Source organism: Macaca mulatta, chromosome 1 (genome assembly GCF_049350105.2).
Source record: "Macaca mulatta isolate MMU2019108-1 chromosome 1, T2T-MMU8v2.0, whole genome shotgun sequence".
Classification (NCBI taxonomy): Eukaryota; Metazoa; Chordata; class Mammalia; order Primates; family Cercopithecidae; genus Macaca; species Macaca mulatta.
The window spans coordinates 173,270,120-173,291,122 of NC_133406.1; the positions used below are offsets into that span (position 1 = coordinate 173,270,120).

Below are 21,003 nucleotides of genomic sequence, written 5' to 3' on the forward strand. Positions count from 1 at the left end.
GAAAAGAATTATACGGGAATCATGGATTGAGATAATTAAGGAAAGGATACAATGTAAAACAGTACAGAAGGAGAGGAGAAAGGAAGTTTGAGGGAGAGGATTGCTAAAAGCCCCCTTTTGTAAAGGGGCCTAATCCAACCCTGGGGCTGTTTGTAATCAAGCAACATTTTTTACCTTTATTGCATTTATGGTTTTAACAATACCCAGGTGTTTTTGTTTCATTTCATAGATTAGGCTTTACTTTTTGGCTTCAACATTGAAAGTATTTTTCCTCTCAAAAATAGCTATGGGCCAGGTGTGGTGGCTCACGCCTGTAGTCCCAGCATTTTGGGAGGTTGAGGTGGGCAGATTACTTGAACCCAGGAGTTCATGACCAGCCTGGGCAACACGGTGAAACCCTGTCTCTGTGACAAACAAAAATTAGCTGGGCGTGGTGATGCATGCCTGTAGTCTCAGCTACTTGGGAGGCTGAGGTGGGAGGATCACTTGAGCACAGGAGGTGAAGGCTGTAGTGAGCCGAGACTGTGCCACCGCACTTCAGCCTGGGGCACAGAATGAGACTCTGTCTCAAAAAAAAAAAAAAAAAATTTTGATTTTAAAAAGTAGCACAAGATATTTTTGAGGAAATGGTACTTTCGGGAGAAACTAAGGCATGGGCAAAGAAGTGACAAACCATAACAAAGCAAAGGTCTCCTTCACCAGCATCCTCACACACTGACACATGCTCCCATTCATACACACATACATACCTACACATTCACACCCTACTCACATATGCCCACACTCCCACGCCTTCCACACACTCACACACATCCTTACACTCACATGCATTCACACCCACACTCACACACATACTCCCACCCCAACCCCCAGGGGCTGCACCCGACCAGCACGGAGTTGTTCTCCTCTAATGTAAACATCCTACAAAAGTGAAAGGCCGTCTCACATTTCTTCATATGCAAGAGAAATGTGCTCTCACTTTATTCACAGACAAATGGGGTTTTACTTGGGGCTTCCTTTGATGCCAATGCATGAAATTTCCTTCTTTGCAGTGGTGGGTGTTTCTTGCATTTGGTTTCCCAGAGTTGCTCAAAGGAAAAAAAAAAAAAAAAAAAAAAACCACCACACACGCCCTTGCTCCCTTTCCCCAGTGAGGTATGACTTGGGCCCTGTCACAAAGCGATCTGGCTGCAGAGTTTTCCTTCCAGCCTGACACTTAGATGAGTCCCTTGTACCAATGGCATTCCCTTGAATTCCCAAGCCTGCCTGAGAGTGGCATGAGGAATCCCTGTTAGAGGCTGGGATAAGAGCGAACTCAAATCACCTGAAATCCCCTCACTGGAAATCACCTCTTGAAACCTCAGTTTCCATGTTTTAAACTGTGGGGTGAGACTATATGACAGATAAATCCCTTTGGCTCTAGAGGTCTATAACTCTGTGGTTCTGTGGTCCTAAGCAGGGCTGCTCAGTAACTCTGGTCAGTGTTTCCATTCCCACCCCTAGTTGAGTCGCCTGTTCGGGGCCATTAAAGAAGCCCAGGTTTGACAGAAAAGGACTTAATCCTGTGACAATTTAGGACTGGATCCAACTTTCCTTGGGGAGCCTCTTAGAATAGAGAGTCACTGAAGGTTTTGAGGTTGGCTTGTGATGACCACCATCTGACATCAAGTTATAGAAGCTTCTAGTGCTTACCTTTTTGCCCTTTCTCTTTCTTTCCTTCTTTGTTTGTTTGTTTGTTTGTTTCCTTCTTTCCTTCCTTCCTTCCTTCTTTCTTTCTTTCCCTTCTTTCTTCTTTCTTTCTTCTTTCTCCCCTCCCTCCCTCCCTCCCTCCCTTCCTTCCTTCCTTTTTTGTCTTGCTCTGTCACCCAGGCTGGAGTACTGTGGCATGATCTCAGCTCACTGCAACCTCTGCCTCTCAGGTTCAAGGGATTCTCCTGCTTCATTCTCCCAAGTAACTGAGATTACAGGTGGGCATCACCACGCCCAGCTAATTTTTTTGTATTTTGGTAGAAACAGAGTTTCACCATGTTGGCCAGGATGGTCTCAAACTCCTGGACTTAAGTGATCTGCCCACCTCGACCTCCCAAAGTGCTGGGATTATGGGTGTGAGCCACTGCGCCTGGCCCTTTTTGGTTTCTTATGATAAGCCAGTTACAACCCCAAGCATCCTTCTTGGGCCCACAGTTCTGTCTACACAAAAGGAAACATTTTCTAAACAATAAGAGATGTTCAACCATGGCATGGGCAGACTACAAAGTGAGATTCTTCCTGTCCCAGAATGTCCCCACTGAGACATCTGCCTGTCCTGGCAGGAGTAGGAACCATGTTTATAATGAAAGGAAGGCTGAACTAGAAGAGCTTTGAAGTCCCTCCAAATTCTAAGACCTCATTATAGAACCTAAACCTTGTGAAGATAGAAATAAAATCAAGGCAGCAGAGAAGAAATCACATACTCACATTTACTGAGCATCACTCGTGGCCAACCCATACTTATTTTGACTTCACTCTGGTGCTGTTTTCAGAGAACCATGATGATGTCCGCTATAAACTCTGTTACAGTGAGAAGCACGCAGGCATGGAGCTTTCACCATTAGGATGAACAAGCATCATGCAGCACCGTTGAATTTTACACTGGTGGCCCTCATGATTTTTACATTTGTGTCCTCTCATTTGCTGATCCCCACAATGGTCTTGTCAGCTTTGCATATACTGGTATCATTACCCTCATTCTACTGAGAGAAACCCTTGAGTTGAGAGGTGTGGAATAGATTAACATGTAGCATATCTTTCCAGATCACTGTTGAGGACATTTTTGGAGGAGAAACCTTTACATGAGAGGAGGAATTTTGGTTTTAACCAGTCACTTGCTCATGAAAAGGAAATAAATTAGGCTGGGTTCTTCTATAATATTCACAAATTATGACTGTTCTAAATGTCCTGCTTTGAGAATTGTCTTGCTATTAAAAGTAGATTCATTTCAAAATAAATTTTGAGCTGCAGTGTTGGTTTCAAAGTGAAGAGCTTGATCATGATTCACCAGGCTATTTATAGTAGTCTCCTCTTATACCAGACATTTTACGTATGTATGAGAGAGACCGGGAGGAGAAAGAAGAAGAAATAACTCACTTCTTAAAGCCGAAGAAGAGTGCAGTGATCAAAACCCATCGTGTGAGCCCCATCAGAGGACTTTATAATTGTTTTTCTTACTCTTCTGGTTTTGTGATCATTCAGATTCATAATTCCAAAACTTCCTATCCTTAGTTGGAAGAGCTGTAGTGAAGAGGATGTGAGTTCTGAGGAATAAAGAGTGTAGTTCACCTGGAAACCTCTTATGAGTATGCCAATCAGTAGCTCAATTCGAATCGCACAGCATTTCCCTTCAACAAAGATGAGTAATGATGCAGCAGTTCTGGATAAGGTTTCAGTCTCGGGTCTGTGCTTAGTAGCTGGGTGACTTTGGGCAAGAACTTCCTCTCTTTCCTCTCTCTGATACTCATTTTTTCATTCATTCATTCATTTGTTTTCTCATTTACTGGTAAGTGGGTATACCAGTACTTACCTCAGGGGGTTTTTGTGAGGATTAAATAAAATGGCAATGCCAGCTTTCAGTGCTTTGTGAAACTTTCACATTCTATGATAATGTCAGGCTTCACTGTTTTCTGGAAAGTTGTCTAATTTACTACTGTTTTACTACCATTCCTGAGGAAGGGCTGCTTTCTATTCCTGTTTGTATGATTTTCTTTTTTTTTTTTTTGAAATGGAGTCTTGCTCTGTCACCCAGGCTCGAGTGCAGTGACATGATCTTGGCTCACTGCAACCCCTGCCTCCCGGGTTCAAGGGATTCTTACGCCTCAGCCTCCCCAGTAACTGGGATTACAGGTGCATGCCACCATGCCCAGCTAATTTTTGTATTTTCAGTAGAGACACGGTTTCGCCATGCTGGCCAGACTGGTCTCTAACCGCTGACTTCAAGTGACCTGCCTGCCTTGGCCTCCCAAAGTGCTGGGATTACAGGTGTGAGCCAGTGCACCTGGCCTGTTTGTATTATTTTCTACCACTATTACTATTCCTAAAGTAGGACAGCTTTCTTTCCTCCTTTTCCCTCTTCAATGACCTAAAAAACATTATTAAATATCCACATCCATAGCTTTTTCATCTTTTGTTTCCCAAAGAGTGAATCAGTGAAGTGACATGGTCACTGCTGGACATATTTATGTAGGAGAGACAGGGGTGGGCAGAAAGGGGACAACAGTCAGAAGAGATGATGCAGTTAGGGTCAGAGGGTGGAAATGCCAGGGATGGAAAGAGACCTTGATCTCATAGGAAGCGGGATTGAAATGATGTGACTGTGTGGAAGAAGGAACTCAGCTCTCACCCCTATCCACCAAAGGCACATGACACTGTGGTGTGTCATGAATATGTCTGGGAAAATGAGCTCTAGCAAAGTCATTGAAGCCTCACATAAAAGCCACTATGCAAATAGGTCTTTTTCTGCCTTGAAACTAATATTATTCCCTTGAGTTTTCAGTTGACGCTTAAAACTTACCTTCCAGAAAAGAGAAATCTGTTGTCTACTGTAGTCAATGTGTCGTTTCATGTACCAGACATCTAACATCCCAGTAGGCTCTGTTTCAAAGGAGAAAAAAAGACGTATTTTCATATATTTACTCAGTAGAAAAGCTTTGAAAGTTAGCTGGTCATTCAGCAAACGATTCTGGAAGAGTAGAATTAGAGGATAACTGCAATTATTTGTGTGTGTCCCAGTATTTTTTTTTTCTTGTTTAACAATGAACATATGTATCTTTGGCCAAAAAGTTAGAAAAACAAGGTTATCTTAAAAACAAATTTAAAAAAAAAAGGTGAGTAATTTGTTTCTTAACTTACTCTTTTTTTTTCTTTTTCTTTTTTTTTTTTTTTAGACAGGATCTCACTCTGTTGCCCAGGCTGGAATGCAGTGGCACGATCTCAGCTCACTGCAACCTCCACCTCCTAGGCTCAAGCAATCTTCCTGCCTCAGCCTCTTGTGTAGCTGGGATTACAGATGGCGCCACCAGGCCTGGCTAATTTCTGTATTTTTTGTACAGACAGGATTTCATCATTTTGCCTAGGCTGGTCTCGAACTCCTGAGCTCAAGCAATCCACCCACCTTGGCCTCCCAAAGTACTAGGATTACATAGGCAGGAGCCACTGCACCCGGCCTTAACTTACTCTTAAAATGTGTTATTAAAATAACCCAAGGAAAGTACATGTGGCTTTAGCAACATAAGACAGAGCAAAAAAATAAAAATAAAAATAAAGTATATGTGGTTCTTTTTTTTTTTTTTTTTTTTTTTTACTAGAATGCAGAAAGAATTCTCAACAGAGAAGATATAACTCATATAGAAAAACACTTTTTGGTTTGTAAAAATACACTAATATAAATGACAAACCTTGTGTTCATCTCCATTCCTAGACTTATCACGTTATAGTATAATTATTTGGTTTGTGATCATTAGACAATGATCTACTTAAAGGGAAGTCGTATCTCATTTAATATGCCACATATCCAGCACAGCACTTAGAATATAATAGGCTCCTAATAATTGTTAAATAACGAATGAACAAATCATGTGATATTATCTATTTAATGCCAAAACACAGGCTGAACTGATTAAATAAATAACCACCAATCTGTAAGACAATGGTCAAATATGGCCCAACTTAATTTCAACCAAACATATTGCAAAGAGACTAAATAATCAACTCCTGTGTGTATGTGTGAGTGTGAGTGTGTGTGTGCATGAGTTCATGCTCACGTGAGTGTGTGAAGTCATTTTGTTTTCCCTACCATCAAGTCACTTAGATTTGTTTTGATTTACAGCCAGGAGTGGAACCAATAGAAACAATAACTCCTGAAAACAGGCTTCAGCTGCACCAAGCTAATTTCCTCAACAGTGAAACTTAGAGTGTATTTGAGGGGAGGCTGCACTGGGGTTTTTTCTAGGTTAGAAAGTTCCATCTAACTAGACGGAAATTTCTAGAAAATTAAGTCCCACCACCTGGATAACAGGAGATAAGAGAAGAGCAAAAAAGAAAGGCAGCGTAAGTACCCGCACATAGAGGGCAGGTGCTGTGTGGGTCCATCCACAGCTCCATCTCCCGTCCTCCTCAAACCCATGATGCAGCTTCAGTGCAGTAGTCAGCGTGAGCTTCAGAGCCAGGTCTGCAGGGTAAGCTCAGCTCTGTGACTTTGAACAAATGCTAACCGCATCCTTCGGCTAGCTCCCTCATCTGTCAGATGAGGGTGATAATTCCACACATCACACGGGGCAGAGGGGGAATTTCAGTGGAGCGTGCTGACACGTGGTGAGCGCTCAGCAAGAGTAGCTCTTGTGGTTTCCCGCATTTGAAAATGGAAGTGCTGAAAGGTTAAGGAACTTGCTTAAGGTCCCAGAACTAATCATCAGAGATGCCAGGCTTTAAACACAAATCTGTTTTATCCCAAAGCCTTGGCTCTGCAATGTGCAGGTGCCTGGCTCTGAGAAAGCTGATGGTTTCTCTGTGGTACTTCCATCCCCGGTCAGGTGGGCCTTCTTTTTGTTCTATCCTCTTCCTTTGTCACTTCCTTTTCCTGCCTCTCTTGCTCTACTTTCTTTTTTGCTTTTTCTAAACATTCACTTCTTTTCTTTCCTCTCCTTTCCAGTAGTGGTAGTATTTACCTTTGCAGTGAGGACTTAGAGGTAAGAAATGCTTATGTAAAACATTTTGAAAATGCTCTTAATTCTCCAGGAATATGAAGAGTGGCCCAGGAATCAAACCTGGGACTTCTATCTGCTAGCTTAGATGCAAAAAGAAAAAAAGCACAGGCAACAAAGGAAAGGGGATGTGACATTCACTAACCACCTACTGTCAGGTGGTGTCTGGACACTTTATATACATCATCTCATTTAACCCTCACACAATGCAAGGGTGCATATGATTACACCTGCTTTATACTTGAGGACAAGGAGGCTGGCAAAAGTGAAATGATTTACAAAAGACTTGGGTCTAGTAAATGGCAAAGCTGAGGACTGAAGCCAGGTCTCGCTTTCCCTGAATACTCTGCTTTTCCCATTACAGTTCACTACATTGACCAAGATCTGAATACTCCACAAACTAGATAATCTGGATATTTGCAGAATCAGGGTTTGGAAACCTGGGTGTGCTCAGTGTCAAAGCCAGTTGACTTGTACCACAGCAGTATATGTCTTCAGTTAATTACATATTGGTAAGAAATCTAAAGGCGACACTCACTGACTCGTTAAAAATCCACAACCTAACAGATTATTACAGAGCTAAGAATCAAATTCTAGAATTCTACTCTTTTCACAAGGTAAATTGCAAGTAAACTGAAACGTTAATGTTGCCCACCTGCTGTGTATACCTCCATAGAAGAGAAATCATTAGTTGAATCTGCATGAGTCTCAAAGTGTAACATTTCATGACCCGGGTGTAAATCATGCTGCTTAAAGCAACACAAGGGCTAATAGTGAGGAGAATCTTTGACATTCAACTGTCACAGAATCACTGAAAGTTCTAACCTCAATGTTATCTAGCGAAATACAGATAAAACTATTACAGGCACATGAGAAAAAAAAAAAGACAAAGGCCAATATGTTCAAGTGATTTCAAAAGAAATGGGTACAAATGACTAAACATACAAATACGAGAAGTGGAAGTCAGATGAAACTACTTTGTCTGTAAAGGAAAAAACTGTAGGGTTAAAGTGGAAGAAGCTACCAATATGAAAAAGAGATTATCTTGCCTCAGACTTCACCAAGCAAAAGGAAGAAATCAGATGGAAATTCCCTCCTCTTTGCACCATGAAAATGTTCAAACTCCCCCAATCAATTCCCTAACACAGCGCTGCTACTGACGTCCTGGTGGATGAATCATCCCCACTTCCATCACGGTCCAACTCCTTAGCTAGAGTTCTGGACCCCACTCCCTCTTGCTTTATCAAAGACATCTCTCCAGCCATCATCCCCACCTTCCCTGTGTCATTAATTTCTCCTTCCCTGCGGGACCCTTTTCATCCCCTTACAAATACACTGTATTATCTCAGATCCTAAAAACAAAAGCAACAAAGGATTGTTTGATATCTCTGCTCTTCTTCATATAACTTCTTGAAAAGAGTTCTGAATTGTTATTCCTTCCTACCAAGATAGGTGTTGAGCTTAGAGGAGAACAAGTGAAGGAGAGAAGGGTTTAGGGACTGTTACTGAATCTCAAACATAACACTTTCCTGTTAGTGAAAGTGTCTGATATAAATCCCTTTAGAGAGAAAATAATCATTCATTCTCAAGTGTCAGGCAAAAAGACACAAATATGATGCTTTCAAGTATGGCTAGCTTAGGGATCAGCAAACTATGGCCCATGGGGCCAAATCTGGCCCTCTGCCTGTTTTAATACATCCTGTAAGCAAATGGTTTTGATATTGGTTGAAAAGATATCAAAAGAAGAATCCTTTTTAGTGCCATGTGAAGATTACACAAAATTCCAATTTCAGCATACATAAATAAAGTTTATTTGGAACACAGCCATGCCTGTTTGTTTAGGTATTGTCAGTGGCTGCTTGCATGTGACAATAGCACATTTAATAATTGTGACAGATCGTATGATCCGCAAAGCTGAAAATATTTACTGTCTGAATCTGTAGAGAAAATTGCCAATCCTCCACGCTTGACTGTTATCAAATGTTTGCTATCTAAAATAGCCTCTAGTATTTCATTGTTCACACCTATCTTATCTTGGCAATATTTTAAAATTACAAATGAGTGCATGAATTTCCTGGCTTCTCAATGTGGGAAGAGGTGGCTGCAGGTGGTAACTCTTCATTTTCTCCCCCTTCAGGGATTCTTCACTCCTCACCCCTGCTGTCACCATGATGGGGAAAGGTTTCTCCTTTACCACTCTGCTCCCCGCCCCAAGTATGAATAAATATGCAACGCTTCTTTTGTTGGCTGTAAGGAGTTGAGCAAGATCACAAACTGCAAATAAGACTTTTTTAAATGGTGAATGAACACACAGAGACACATATCGGTAAGAGAGCATTAAGGAACAGCTGATTCATCAGTATTTTGGCATCTCTTCCTGGGTGTTCTAAGTGGTGAGAGATCACCTTACCTCAATACCTGTGCATATTCTCAGGCATGTCTCGGCACCTTGAGCCCAAATTCAAGAATGTTTTCCCACTAGAAGGAAAATGTGGCTACTTTCTTCCCAGTGTCACTATCAGGCTTGCTTTTGATGGATGCTGATTTCAAGCCTATTCTCTTAAACACAGCGAAGTAGTTTCTTTCCTCCTACCCCTTATTTTGCGGTCATTTAAAAAGTGTTTTTCAGTGATAGGATCTGAATTTAATGACATAGGAAAGGGCCCTATGGAGTAAAGGAAGCCCTCACCCACTGTTCAAATGATATAAACAACTGCACCCAATCCACCCGCAGACATTACATTCCTCTCAATTTTGAGAAGCAAAGGCTGCAAAAAAAAAGAGCTCTGTTACAGAATCATTCACACTTTTAGAGAGTACCTAAAAAAAAAAAAAAAAAAGCTTACTAGTAATTTTTTTTAAATGTCAAGCTACAAATGAGTACACATTGAAAGGGTTAAAAGGAAGACGTGTTAAAAAAAATTCACACCTTTTAGGTTTACATCAGTTGGTGTTTCATAAAGAAACTGATGACAGAAACAGCGGGTAAGGGGTGAAAACCAAGCAGCCTAGAGAAAGAGAAAAAAGACCTACAACAACCCACAGAAAAATCAAACATAGAAAAGGGAGATTTAGAGATAGAAAGGAAGCCAACAGAGCTTGGTAAAGGCAGTGTATCTCAGAGTATGGGTTTCTCTCCTTATGAATACCTTCAGTGACTGCATAAGCCAGCTTCCTAGGTTCAATTCATAATCATCCATGAGTTCATAACCATAACGAGTTGCTATACTCACTGTTATGATGGTGGTTTATTTTATAGGAAATGAGAGCCACTGTGCTGCCTTGAAGGAATTTTAATTCAAAAGACAAACACTTTTTTAAAAAGAAAAGAAAAACCTTTTCACACATCTCTAACGAGGTCATTATCATATGTGAATAAGAATGGCAAGAATTCACAAGCCCAGTGTTTCCCTAGTTTATAGTTTAGCTTAATGTGATGTGACTTAAATATTTCCCAGACTACTTACTACCTTGAACTGGGACATAAAATATAGCCCATTTTCAAAAATTTTTTCTTTACCACATATATAAACAAAATCTAATTCATGAGATAGTCTTTAAAAAAATTATTTTGACTATGTATAATAAAAGGATATTATAAGTAAGTTCTGGATTATAAAAGTGACAACCAGAGGGCAAGTGTTTCAACATTAATTTAAGAGATTTTATTATAAAATGAGTGCTAATAAATTATCATTTGTTGGATAAATTCACTTTTAGACAACTTTTAAAATATGTTCTGTAATCCCAGCCCACTTTGGGAGACCGAGGCAGGTGGATCACCTGAGGTCAAAAGTTAGAGACCAGCCTGGCCAACATGGTGAAACCCGTCTCTACTGAAAATAACAAAAATTAGCCGGGCGTGGTGGCACACACATGTAATCCCAGCTCCTTGGGAGGCTGAGGCAGGAGAATCACTGGAACACAGGAGGCAGAGGTTGCGGTGAGCCGAGATTTTGCCACTGCACTCTAGCCTGGGCGACACAGCAAGACTCTGTCTCAAAAAAAAAAAAAAAAAAAAAAAAAAAAAAGGCCGGGCGTGGTGGCTCAAGCCTGTAATCCCAGCACTTTGGGAGGCCGAGACGGGCGGATCACGAGGTCAGGAGATCGAGACCATCCTGGTTAACACGGTGAAACCCCGTCTCTACTAAAAAATACAAAAAACTAGCCGGGCGAGGTGGCGGGCGCCTGTAGTCCCAGCTACTCTGGAGGCTGAGGCAGGAGAATGGCGTAAACCCGGGAGGCGGAGCTTGCAGTGAGCTGAGATCCGGCCACTGCACTCCAGCCTGGGCGACAGAGCGAGACTCCGTCTCAAAAAAAAAAAAAAAAAAAGAAAGAAATTAATACAAGAAATAAGGAAGATATAAGATTATTCTACGAATCACATATTAGGTATTACATTCTGCTAAAGATCCTTCAGTTCCTTGAATGTCATTGATGTATGATTGCTAAGGATCATCAGTTATCAAAAGCCATTAGTAGCTCACAGAAAATAAATGCAACTTAATTACGAGGCTAGTTTACATGCATCCATAAATTTCCCAAGTAAGAATTTAGATTTTGCACGTTAATGTTACAAAAGTTCCAGATAATGAACAATGGATTATATGCCAAAAAGTTTTCCTCTGAGTCATATTTATATAAATTATGAAAGGCTCTCTACTATATCATTAAATGAGGGCATTTATTTATTTATTTATTTATGAGATGGAGTCTTTATCCGTTGCCCAGGCTGGATTGCAGTGGTACAATCTTGGCTTATTGCAACCTTTGCCTCCCAGGTTTAAGTGATTCTCCTGCCTTAGCCTCCTGAGTAGGTGGGATTACAGGCATGTGCCATGATGCTGGGCTAATTTTTTGTATTTTTAGTACAGATGGGATTTCACCGTGATGGCCAGGCTGGTCTCGAACTCCTGACCTCATGATCCACCCGCCTCAGCCTCCCAAAGTGCTGGGATTACAGGCGTGAGCCACGGTGCCCAACATAAATGAGTGCTTTTAAAAACTAATATTCAGGCCAGGCGTGGTGGCTCAAGCCTGTAATCCCAGCACTTTGGGAGGCCGAGGCGGGTGGATCACGAGGTCAGGAGATCGAGACTATCCTGGCTAATATGGTGAAACCCCGTCTCTACTAAAAATACAAAAAACTAGCCGGGCGTGGTGGCGGGCGCCTGTAGTCTCAGCTACTTGGGAGGCTGAGGCGGGAGAATGGCGTGAACCCGGGAGGCGGAGCTTGCAGTGAGCCGAGATCACGCCACTGCACTCCAGCCTGGGAGACACAGCGAGACTCCGTCTCAAAAAAAAAAAAAAAACTAATATTCAGACGGCTATTTCTTGTCTCTCCAAAGATTTAATATTGGTATAAAGTTTACATAGGCATTTTTGCTTCAATAAAATATTTTCTTATACTTCAATAACATTCCCTTCCCAATAATTACTAAAAAATAAAAATTCATCAGACTGAAAAACACATTTGATATCCTTTTCATAGCTATGGGTGGCCAGGTGGTGCTCATCTGTGCAGTAAATACCAAAGGCTTGAAGTACAGTATTATAATATTTGGACAAAGAGAGGATTGCTGGACGCTAAATTTTATTTTGAAATATGTGTCTCCAGAGCCTACTTTCTTTCAAGTTTTCATATAGTTTATTGAGCCACATTACTTTTCATCGAATCAAAAATATAAAATATATGAAGCTTTAACAAGAAATGAGATTAATTACTGGTTATAGCTCTGTGAAATAAGTTACTGAGATAGTAAGAGAGATAAGAGTTACAACCAAGCATTATAACCAACATGACTGATAGCAAACAGGAGTAGAACTCACCCAATGTTAAAAATGTCCTAGCGATAAAAACATATTTCCTTGAACAGTCTCAGCACTTAAGTTAATATAAAAATTAAGTTGTTAACTAATGTAGTCATACTTTTTGATTCAGCACCAGTACTTTAAAGATTCTATTCCAAGGAAATCGTTACATCTTCCCCCTCTCTCCCCTTTATTCCTCCCCGATATGTATGTATATTTTGGACACATACCTTCTTCTGGTGTTTGTGCTCTCAATGTTTCACTCCAATCACTCCAACTTCCCTTATAAAGATGTAGCTTAGAGGAAATCTGAAATTCATATTCTGTAAATGGTTTCAGATCCAGCAAATCATGTCTTCCTCTGGCCTCTGTAACATTAACCTTGAAACAGACATTTTTTTAAAGTGCCTATTAATACTAGATTGCTAATTTAAAGAATTTTAACACAAAATGAGAAAAAACCCCAGGCTGTTTGATCCTACTTGTTTTTCAGACCTACCGTTAAATGAGAAGAAATATCAATGACTGTCTTACCGAATAGATATGATATTAATCTGAAATATAGCTTCTTATTAAAAATAAAATAAAATCTCCCGGGACTAAGAACCCATCTATGTAGGTTCTCGAGGGGGATCCTGAAACCAGCTGAAAAACAAGTAAAGATTGAAAACTATGAAGTTTCAAAACACCTTGGAGAAGTTTCTACACTAGAGATTATTTTTTATTCGATTACAATTAGAATGTGATGAATGTTTTAACACAAACATAGAACTGGCTTTTTTTAAAAAAACGCTTTAATTAGTTATACTCTCTTGAATATCAGCTATCTGTGGAACTGATCCTTTGTTATTATAAGCCATTGAATTTTACAACAATCCTGGAAAGAATCATAATCCCATACATTTTATTTTAAAACATGTAATGCCTAATATTATATCAAATTGTAGACCTTTTCTTTGGAATATTAAATTCTATATAAATCTCTGTGGACATTTCTTAATATTTCTCTTTTCAATATCTTTTTTAAATGCTAAAAAGTAATAACAGGATGGGGGTAAATAATAAAGAGAAACGAATCCTCTGTTAGAAACAAACTATAGAAAATTAATATTGGTTTACAAAAGCTTTAAAAATTTCAGAATCAGAGATCAAAATTCAAGATATTTCTTAATCAACAGAGGCGTACGTGACTTTCTGATAGTTCTCAAGTGTGTACTTTGGGATAAATATTCTTAAACTCTATATTTTGCTGTATGAAAAGACAGAGGTCTGTGCAGCAATATTAAGAACCCTTCAATGTTTTTTCCTTCACTCTAAAGATCATTACCATATTCCAGTGCCTGCTGTTACTGGGCCGATATCTGAGTCGATTAAGCAGTACCAGTCCCTCATCTCTCCAATAAAGGGTGCATCTGCTCACGGAGGAAGCCTTTTGAAATTTGATTCTAATGTCCCACGGAGGAAGAGGCCTCACTAGTAACCAGGACAAACAAAAAAGTGTGGTTCAGGATCCGTGATCAGCAATTGTCTTATGTACTGGCATGAGATATAAAGAGTTTGACAAAACTCAGTTCTGAGATGCACAACCATCAAATTTGGTAAAATATACAAAGGAAAAGTTCCAGGCTTTAAGAAAGAATTTTTTTAAAAGCTGGATTCACTTCTGAATCTTTAAAATAATCCCCCTTAATCAAATCTCATTTTCACCAAATAACTACTACCAACATTAGTGATAAGTTTCAACTCCACTTAATCCAATGGTTTTTTAAAAACCAATGTGCCAAACTCAAGAATTCCAATGACTGAGAAGCAGAGGTGGCTAGTGATGATTGCCTCAGGAAGAGAAGAAATGTTGGTAGGAACATTCATAGCAAAGGGACAGAGGAAAAGAACAGGTGGCAAGAAGGTAGCCTAGAGATCAATGATGTATGAAAAAAAAATGGGAGGAAGCCTGAGAAGAAATGTGGTGGAAAAGTGTATAGTAAATGCCAATGATCAGACTCATCGTTAGCAGTACGTATGCAAAGAAGTGCCATGAAAAGAGAGGCGAGAAGCACATAGTGTGAGGTTGGAACTTCAGGCAGCCCAATTCTGCCTGGATGGTCAGAACTTGGAATGCCTGAGATTGGCCTCTGATTCAACTGGACCAATTACATTTGCTCAGGAATGTACTGGCTCACTCCAGGGTTGGAGGTAAATATTCTCAGAGCAAGACGCACCTGTGGCTTGAGAAATTTTATTCATAGTTTGTACCTCGGTGCTCTAACCTAGCAGGCCCACATGTAGCCTATCTCACAACAATGGGAGTAGCCATGGCGGGGAAAGTACACCTCCTTCAAGAAGGGCTTGCACTGAGCATCTTGAATGACCCCACAGGACCCTCTCCTCAGTGAGGTGGTATCATTAGTAGCTGATTCTTTCATGGGATTTGAATCCAGGGACTAATTTCTCCAACAGAGAGAATAATGTTGAACATCCCACTTTGTATAGCCATCTTTATACAGCTCTAGAATCATGCACCCTTTGACTTGCATCAAAGTAATTTCTATCTTTTGCCTATGCCTGTTGGCCAGTTTCCATCAATCTCTGTCTTTCTTGAAACAACCATAAAAAAAATTTGAATGATTTTAAAAATAATTATAAAGAACCAGTGAAATAGTGAAATAAAATGTACCTATGTCCAAGAATGTGAATGTGGATGGAAATGAAGAGGAGCTTCCAAGACTATTGACAGCAGTAACCTTGGCTGTGAAATTGGATTCAGGTGACTCAGGGGTGAGGTTGATTCCAAAGTCCAAATAGTCACAATAATGATCTTTACATTGCTTCTGCCAGGTTAAATTTTTTGGTCCACTTAACCTGTAAACAAAACACAACCACGTGTAGCAAGATGTTTTATGTACTACTTTCTACTTACAGTAGAAAAGAACAAAATGTTTAAATATGTAGAATTCTAGACAATTTTTAAAGGTCAATCTTATGACTTGGTAATATACACCAGGAATATTTGTATTATATGGTCATATAAGACTATACTTCACCCAACTCCCTTTTTTAGTAGAACTGAGATGTTCTTTCATGTTCGTGTAGATAGATAGGTAACCATACCTACACTGCTGTAATTCCCCAAACCCTGCTGTCATCTTGGCTCCCTGGGGCAGTTCCAAACATTATCCTAAGGACCGTGGCCACTTTGACATCCGAGGCACAGAATTGTCAGTTCCTAGTACAGCAGTGGCCAGAGTAGAATCCTGGGCTATTTTACCCTAATACTGAGACCTGCATGTCAATAGATATTTCTTGTAGGTTAGAAAAAGTAAATGTACTACAGAACCCCCTCCTTTCCTCCATCTCCTCCTCACTCAGGAATAGCACAAATCAGCTGGATCTTTAATGGGATCACGAAATCTACTCCAAGGAACAGAATCTCCCAGACTCTCTCTTCTCATGGACTCTTAGGTCAGCCAATGGTGCTTTAAAAAGAAACTTCTCCAAGCGAATGGAAAACTACCACAAGGAAGAGTTTATTTATGTATCATGACCCCAAGAGTCTGCAGCTGCAAAAAAGAGAAGCGATCTTATGCAACCAGTTTAACCCTACTAGAGTGGGAAAGAACAGCCATAACTTGGATCTTGGATGCACTGAAGAGAACGCTGAGTTAGAACTCAGACCCAAGATATTAGGTCTCTCATACTGTAGATGAATGAAGCAGTTTTAACTATAAACAGAAACTTTTAAAAAGGTATCTAATTGTCTAGAAGTATCTATTGCTTCTTCTCTCTGGTAAAAATAAAACAGACAGGCCAGGCACCGTGGCTCATGCCTGTAATCCCAGCACTTTGGGAGGCCGAGGAGGGCGGATCATGAGGTCAAGAAATCAAGACCATCCTGGCCAACATGGTGAAACGCCGTCTCTGCTAAAAATACAAAAATTAGCTGGGCGTGGTGGCGGATTCCCGTAATCCCAGCTACTCAGGAGGCTGAGGCAGGAGAATCACTTGAACCTGGGAGACGGAAGTTGCAGTGAGCTGAGATTGTGCCACTGCACTGTAGCCTGGCAACAGAGTGAGACTCCGTCTAAATAAATAAATAAATAATAGATATTTCTAAATGTCATTTAAGAGAAGATCTACAAAACAGCTGCAAGAATACAGCCTCTCACTCACTGTAGAGTATACTCAGTGTATAGGTGGGTGTCTTGTCCTCTTTCCCAGGTGCAGGCCACAGTCCCTTGTTCTCCCTTCTGTATGCAGGATAGATTTTGAGGCTGTTCTGGAGCAACTTTAAAAAGAAAAGACAAAAACCTTATATATCACACAGGTGATATTTCAACCAAATTGTTATTATCTGCCAACAACATGACAATATGTCCCCCACATGCCGTAAACCCAGGTAAACTAGAAGCCATTTTCAGATTTCGTCCAAGTCCCAGTTTGCCAATAAGGCAAAAATTTCTCCTAGAAACAGTAATAATACTAGTAAATATGGATCAAATACTTACTATATGCCTAGTCTAGTGCTATGTGCAGTTTTTCTGAATTAGACAGCATAGCACCCCATGAGGTAGATACCATTATTATCTTTATTTTTGAGAGAGGTGAAATATCTGACCCAAGATTATAAAATTATGAAGTGACAGATTCAAGGCTCCAGCTCAGCTGTGGGTAGCTCAAGTCCAAGTCTTTTCTCCATATTCTACCATTTTCCCTGACACGTGAACATCCAGTGCTAGCTCCATTACTCCTGGTAATAATCAATTAACTTCCTTTGGAGTGATGCCCATTCAAATATTAGAAACCTTTAAAAATGAGAGACTTACTTGCTTTCTTCACCAGACATTTGCTGTCAAGAAACGTATACCCACTCACCTCACTCATGTCTTCCTGGGCTATACCATCTAAATCTAATTTCTGCAGTGTCCCTTGGAGCACTTTATAGGCATTTATAAATTAATTCTTTTATGTATGTAGACATTGAGTACCTCCCACAAGCCAAGCACAGTGCTAGCTGTGGAAACACAAAGATGTACAAAGCAAGCATGGTCCCTTCTATTGTAAGGTGTGTATTTTTAAATAAAGCTATTTTATAGTGAAAGACAGGACCCAAACTAGGAATTTCTTGGACAAAATGGAGGTCAGAGAAATACTTAGATATTCAGGCATCCCATTTTACCCTAATACCCAGACCCACACGTGGATACATATTTCCTTTAGGTTAGATAAAATGAGCATACTACAGAAGTCCTAGCTATTGTCTACACTAAAAAAAATCTGTAATTGATTAAATAAATGTCTTTTTTGTCCTTAGCATCCACCAGAGACATAGGCACAGGAATGCCCACTGTGTGACCTTGGACAAGTCAGAGCTTCAGTTGAATCTATAAAATGGGTATAATGATATCTAGCTTATATAGTTTCAATAGAATAATAAACTTCTCCTTTAAAAAAGTCTCTTCTCACTGAATGCAGTGGCTCATGCCTGTAATCCCAAGACTTTGGGAGGCTGAGGTGGACAGATCACTTGAGGTTAGGAGTTTGAGACCAGCTTGGCCAACATGGTGCAACCCCTTCTTTACTTAAAATACAAAAATTAGCTGGGCATGGTGGCACATGCTGTAATTCCAGCTACTGAGGAGGCTGAGGCATGAGAATCACTTGAACTCAAAAGGTAGAGGTTGCGCAGAGCTGAGATTGCACCACTGCACTCCAGCCTGGGTGACAGAGTGAGACTCCGTCTCAAAAGAAAACAAACAAACAAACAAACAAACAAAAAACACTGGAGGCTCTTGCTGGAAGTAGAATAAGGAATGTTGCCAATAAATTCCAACAACAAACCTTTGAGCTCTTACTAGGTGCCACACTCTGTGCTAAGCACACTATGTGCATGACGCCATCTAATCTGTATAAATGACTCAAGAGGGATGCATTCAGATTAACCTCATAGAATGGATGAAGAAGCTGAGGCTCAGAGACGTTAGGTAACATGCTCAAGGTCACATAGCTAGTAATTGGTACAGCTGTTTGAGCCAGTTCTCTCTGATTCAACATCTATTCTTGTTCCATTTTATGAAGCTGCCTGGGGCATCAGCTTCCTCTAAGGCATACAGACTGGAAACATCAGAGTCTTTCTCAACATTTCCTCTTCATTTTCTACATCCAGTTAGTCATAAAATTCAGTGGATCCTACTTCCACCAGGTTTTGAGTTATCTGTTCCCATATTTGGTTCCCATTGCCACTGCCCTACATAAGGACTTGTTCACTTCTTCCTGGACTATTACAATAGTTTACTTTTTTCTCAGGGACTCCACACAGGTGGTCTGAGAGTCATTTTAACTTATAAGTTCATATTTAAAAGTTAGAGTCCTGGGCCAGGCACAGTGGCTCATGCCTGTAATTCCAGCACTTTGGGAGGCCGAGGTGGGCAGACAGCTTGAGCCCAGGAGTTTGAGCCTGGGTAACATGGTGAAACCCTGTCTCTACTAAAAGTACAAAAATTAGCCAGACATGGTGATGCATGTCTATAATCCCAGCAACTTGGGAGGCTGAGAGGGGAGGATCACTGAGATTAGGAATTGGAGACCAGTCTGGCCAACATGGTGAAACCCCCCTCTCTAATAAAATATAAAAATTAGCTGGGCATGGTGGTGCATGCCTATAATCCCAGCTACTTGGGAGACTGAGGCAGAAGTATTGCTTGAGCCCAGGTGGCAGAGGTTGCAGTGAGAAGAGATCGTGCCACTGCACTCCAGCTTGGGCAAGAGCGCGAGACTCCATCTCAAAAAAAAAAAAAAACAAAAACAAAAAAACGAAAATCTCTTCCTTGTATACATATGTACCCATGTACACATATACATTTAGATATGTTTATATGTATTTATACAGTGTATACTTATGCATATACACACACTAGTCATGACTGAGTCATATAGAATACTATATTAACTTTTCATTTTCTGTATAACTTTTAATCTTAGAATTAGTAATTATCTTGTTTTTCCATTTGTTTAGTTTTCTTGTTAATAAAATTTCAAACTTGCAAGCCAATTATCTCAATCACTGTTCAATATACTGCAATGTATTGGCACTTCTATCCATTTCATCTGCTTAAGGACTTCTCTCTTGGAGCCTTGTGGATTTTCCAATATAAGACAGGTTGCCTCCATGCCTGGTAGCTAGCTGTCATTCTGGGACTGCTCATCCTTAGTGTCTCCTAAGTTCCTTCTTTTTTTCCTTTGGCTCTCTTGTTTCTTAGATTTAATGTTTTCTTCTTTCTTGTCGAATGACTTGGGTTGGTGGAGCATAGCCTTCATTAGTTCCCTGGGAAAGGGTGCATGGGAGGAAATATCTTGAGCATAGTTTAAAATGTCTTTATTCTACCCTCACATTTGACTGACACTTTGAGGATAGAATTCTAAGTTGAAAAGAGTCTATAGTCAGGACTCTGTTGCCTTCCACATTCCAGGTTGCTGTTGAGAAGCCTAAAGCCATCACCTAAATGCCTCCCATGGGCCTTGCATGGGATTAAGCACTTTGCATATAAGAGGTCTTCTAATTACTACGACCATTTTATGAGGTAGATGTTATTATCTTCATAACACAGATGGAGAAACTGAGGCTCAGATAATTTAAGTTGTGTAAAGTACACTGCTACTGGCAGAGCTGAGATTCAAAGCCCATGCTACTTCTACTGTACCACAGGCTGTCAATGCTGAGAACACGACTCACAGTGGTATGAACAGGAGGCCCTGAGCTGGAAGGTGAGTATTTGGCCTAGTTTATACCTCCTTCCTACCAATGATCTGCTTGGTCATTTGCTTGGTCTTCGGCTCAATGCTTCTGGGGGCCCTCCAGGAAAACTGCCTGGTACCAACTGTACATCTATATATCCTTAATGGTCACAGAGAAGAGGTTTCCATCTTTCCTGGACAGAGTCTCATTGAGCTCTATATCACTACCTTTATGACAGAGACCATGTCTATGAGACTTGGTCAGCCAGCCTGCTAGAGCAATTCTTCCTAGTCTTTTCATGCCTCTTGTCTGCCACCCCAAAGCTTCCTTGGAACCACTGAGGCACAGGGTGCCATGGAATCCCTCAGGGCCCATGCTTGCTCACGGGCTTGCCTGGTTGGACCTGCAAGGCTGTGGGCCCACAGGTTGCGAACTGCAGGTAGGTGTGCTGCTGGCTGCTGGTTCATCCTGTGCCCTGTGGCTCATGCTGCAGGTGTCAACTCTGACAGGTTAGTTCTAATCCCCCAGCAGCTGCCTGAAGGGACCAGCAATGCAAGCCAGCAGTGTGGGAAACTGATCCCCTGTCAGGTGGACTTCGGCCAGTGGGACATAGTTAAGTTCTTCTTTCTTTCTCTTGTCATGAGATTTCTATATGCTCTTTCTGGGAATGTTCCAAAGAGTATAAACAACCAGCTGTATTTTCTGTTGAAGCTGTGGCCGGTTCAGTAA

At 40.6% G+C, this 21,003-nt stretch overlaps 1 protein-coding gene across 2 annotated transcripts in view; it reads right to left on the bottom strand.

Moving 5' to 3' along the window:
* The window catches only part of IL12RB2 (interleukin 12 receptor subunit beta 2), a 92,905-nt gene that overhangs the window by 56,771 nt on the left and 15,131 nt on the right, over positions 1–21,003 (bottom strand). For both annotated transcript variants that reach the window (XM_015141978.3, XM_028832658.2), the window contains exons 4-8: positions 16,713–16,827; positions 15,220–15,404; positions 13,873–14,018; positions 12,776–12,926; positions 4,547–4,626 (exon numbers count right to left, since the gene is read on the bottom strand). In XM_015141978.3, the coding sequence (XP_014997464.1) occupies positions 4,547–4,626; positions 12,776–12,926; positions 13,873–14,018; positions 15,220–15,404; positions 16,713–16,827 (677 nt within the window). The remainder of the gene's footprint in view (positions 1–4,546; positions 4,627–12,775; positions 12,927–13,872; positions 14,019–15,219; positions 15,405–16,712; positions 16,828–21,003) is intronic.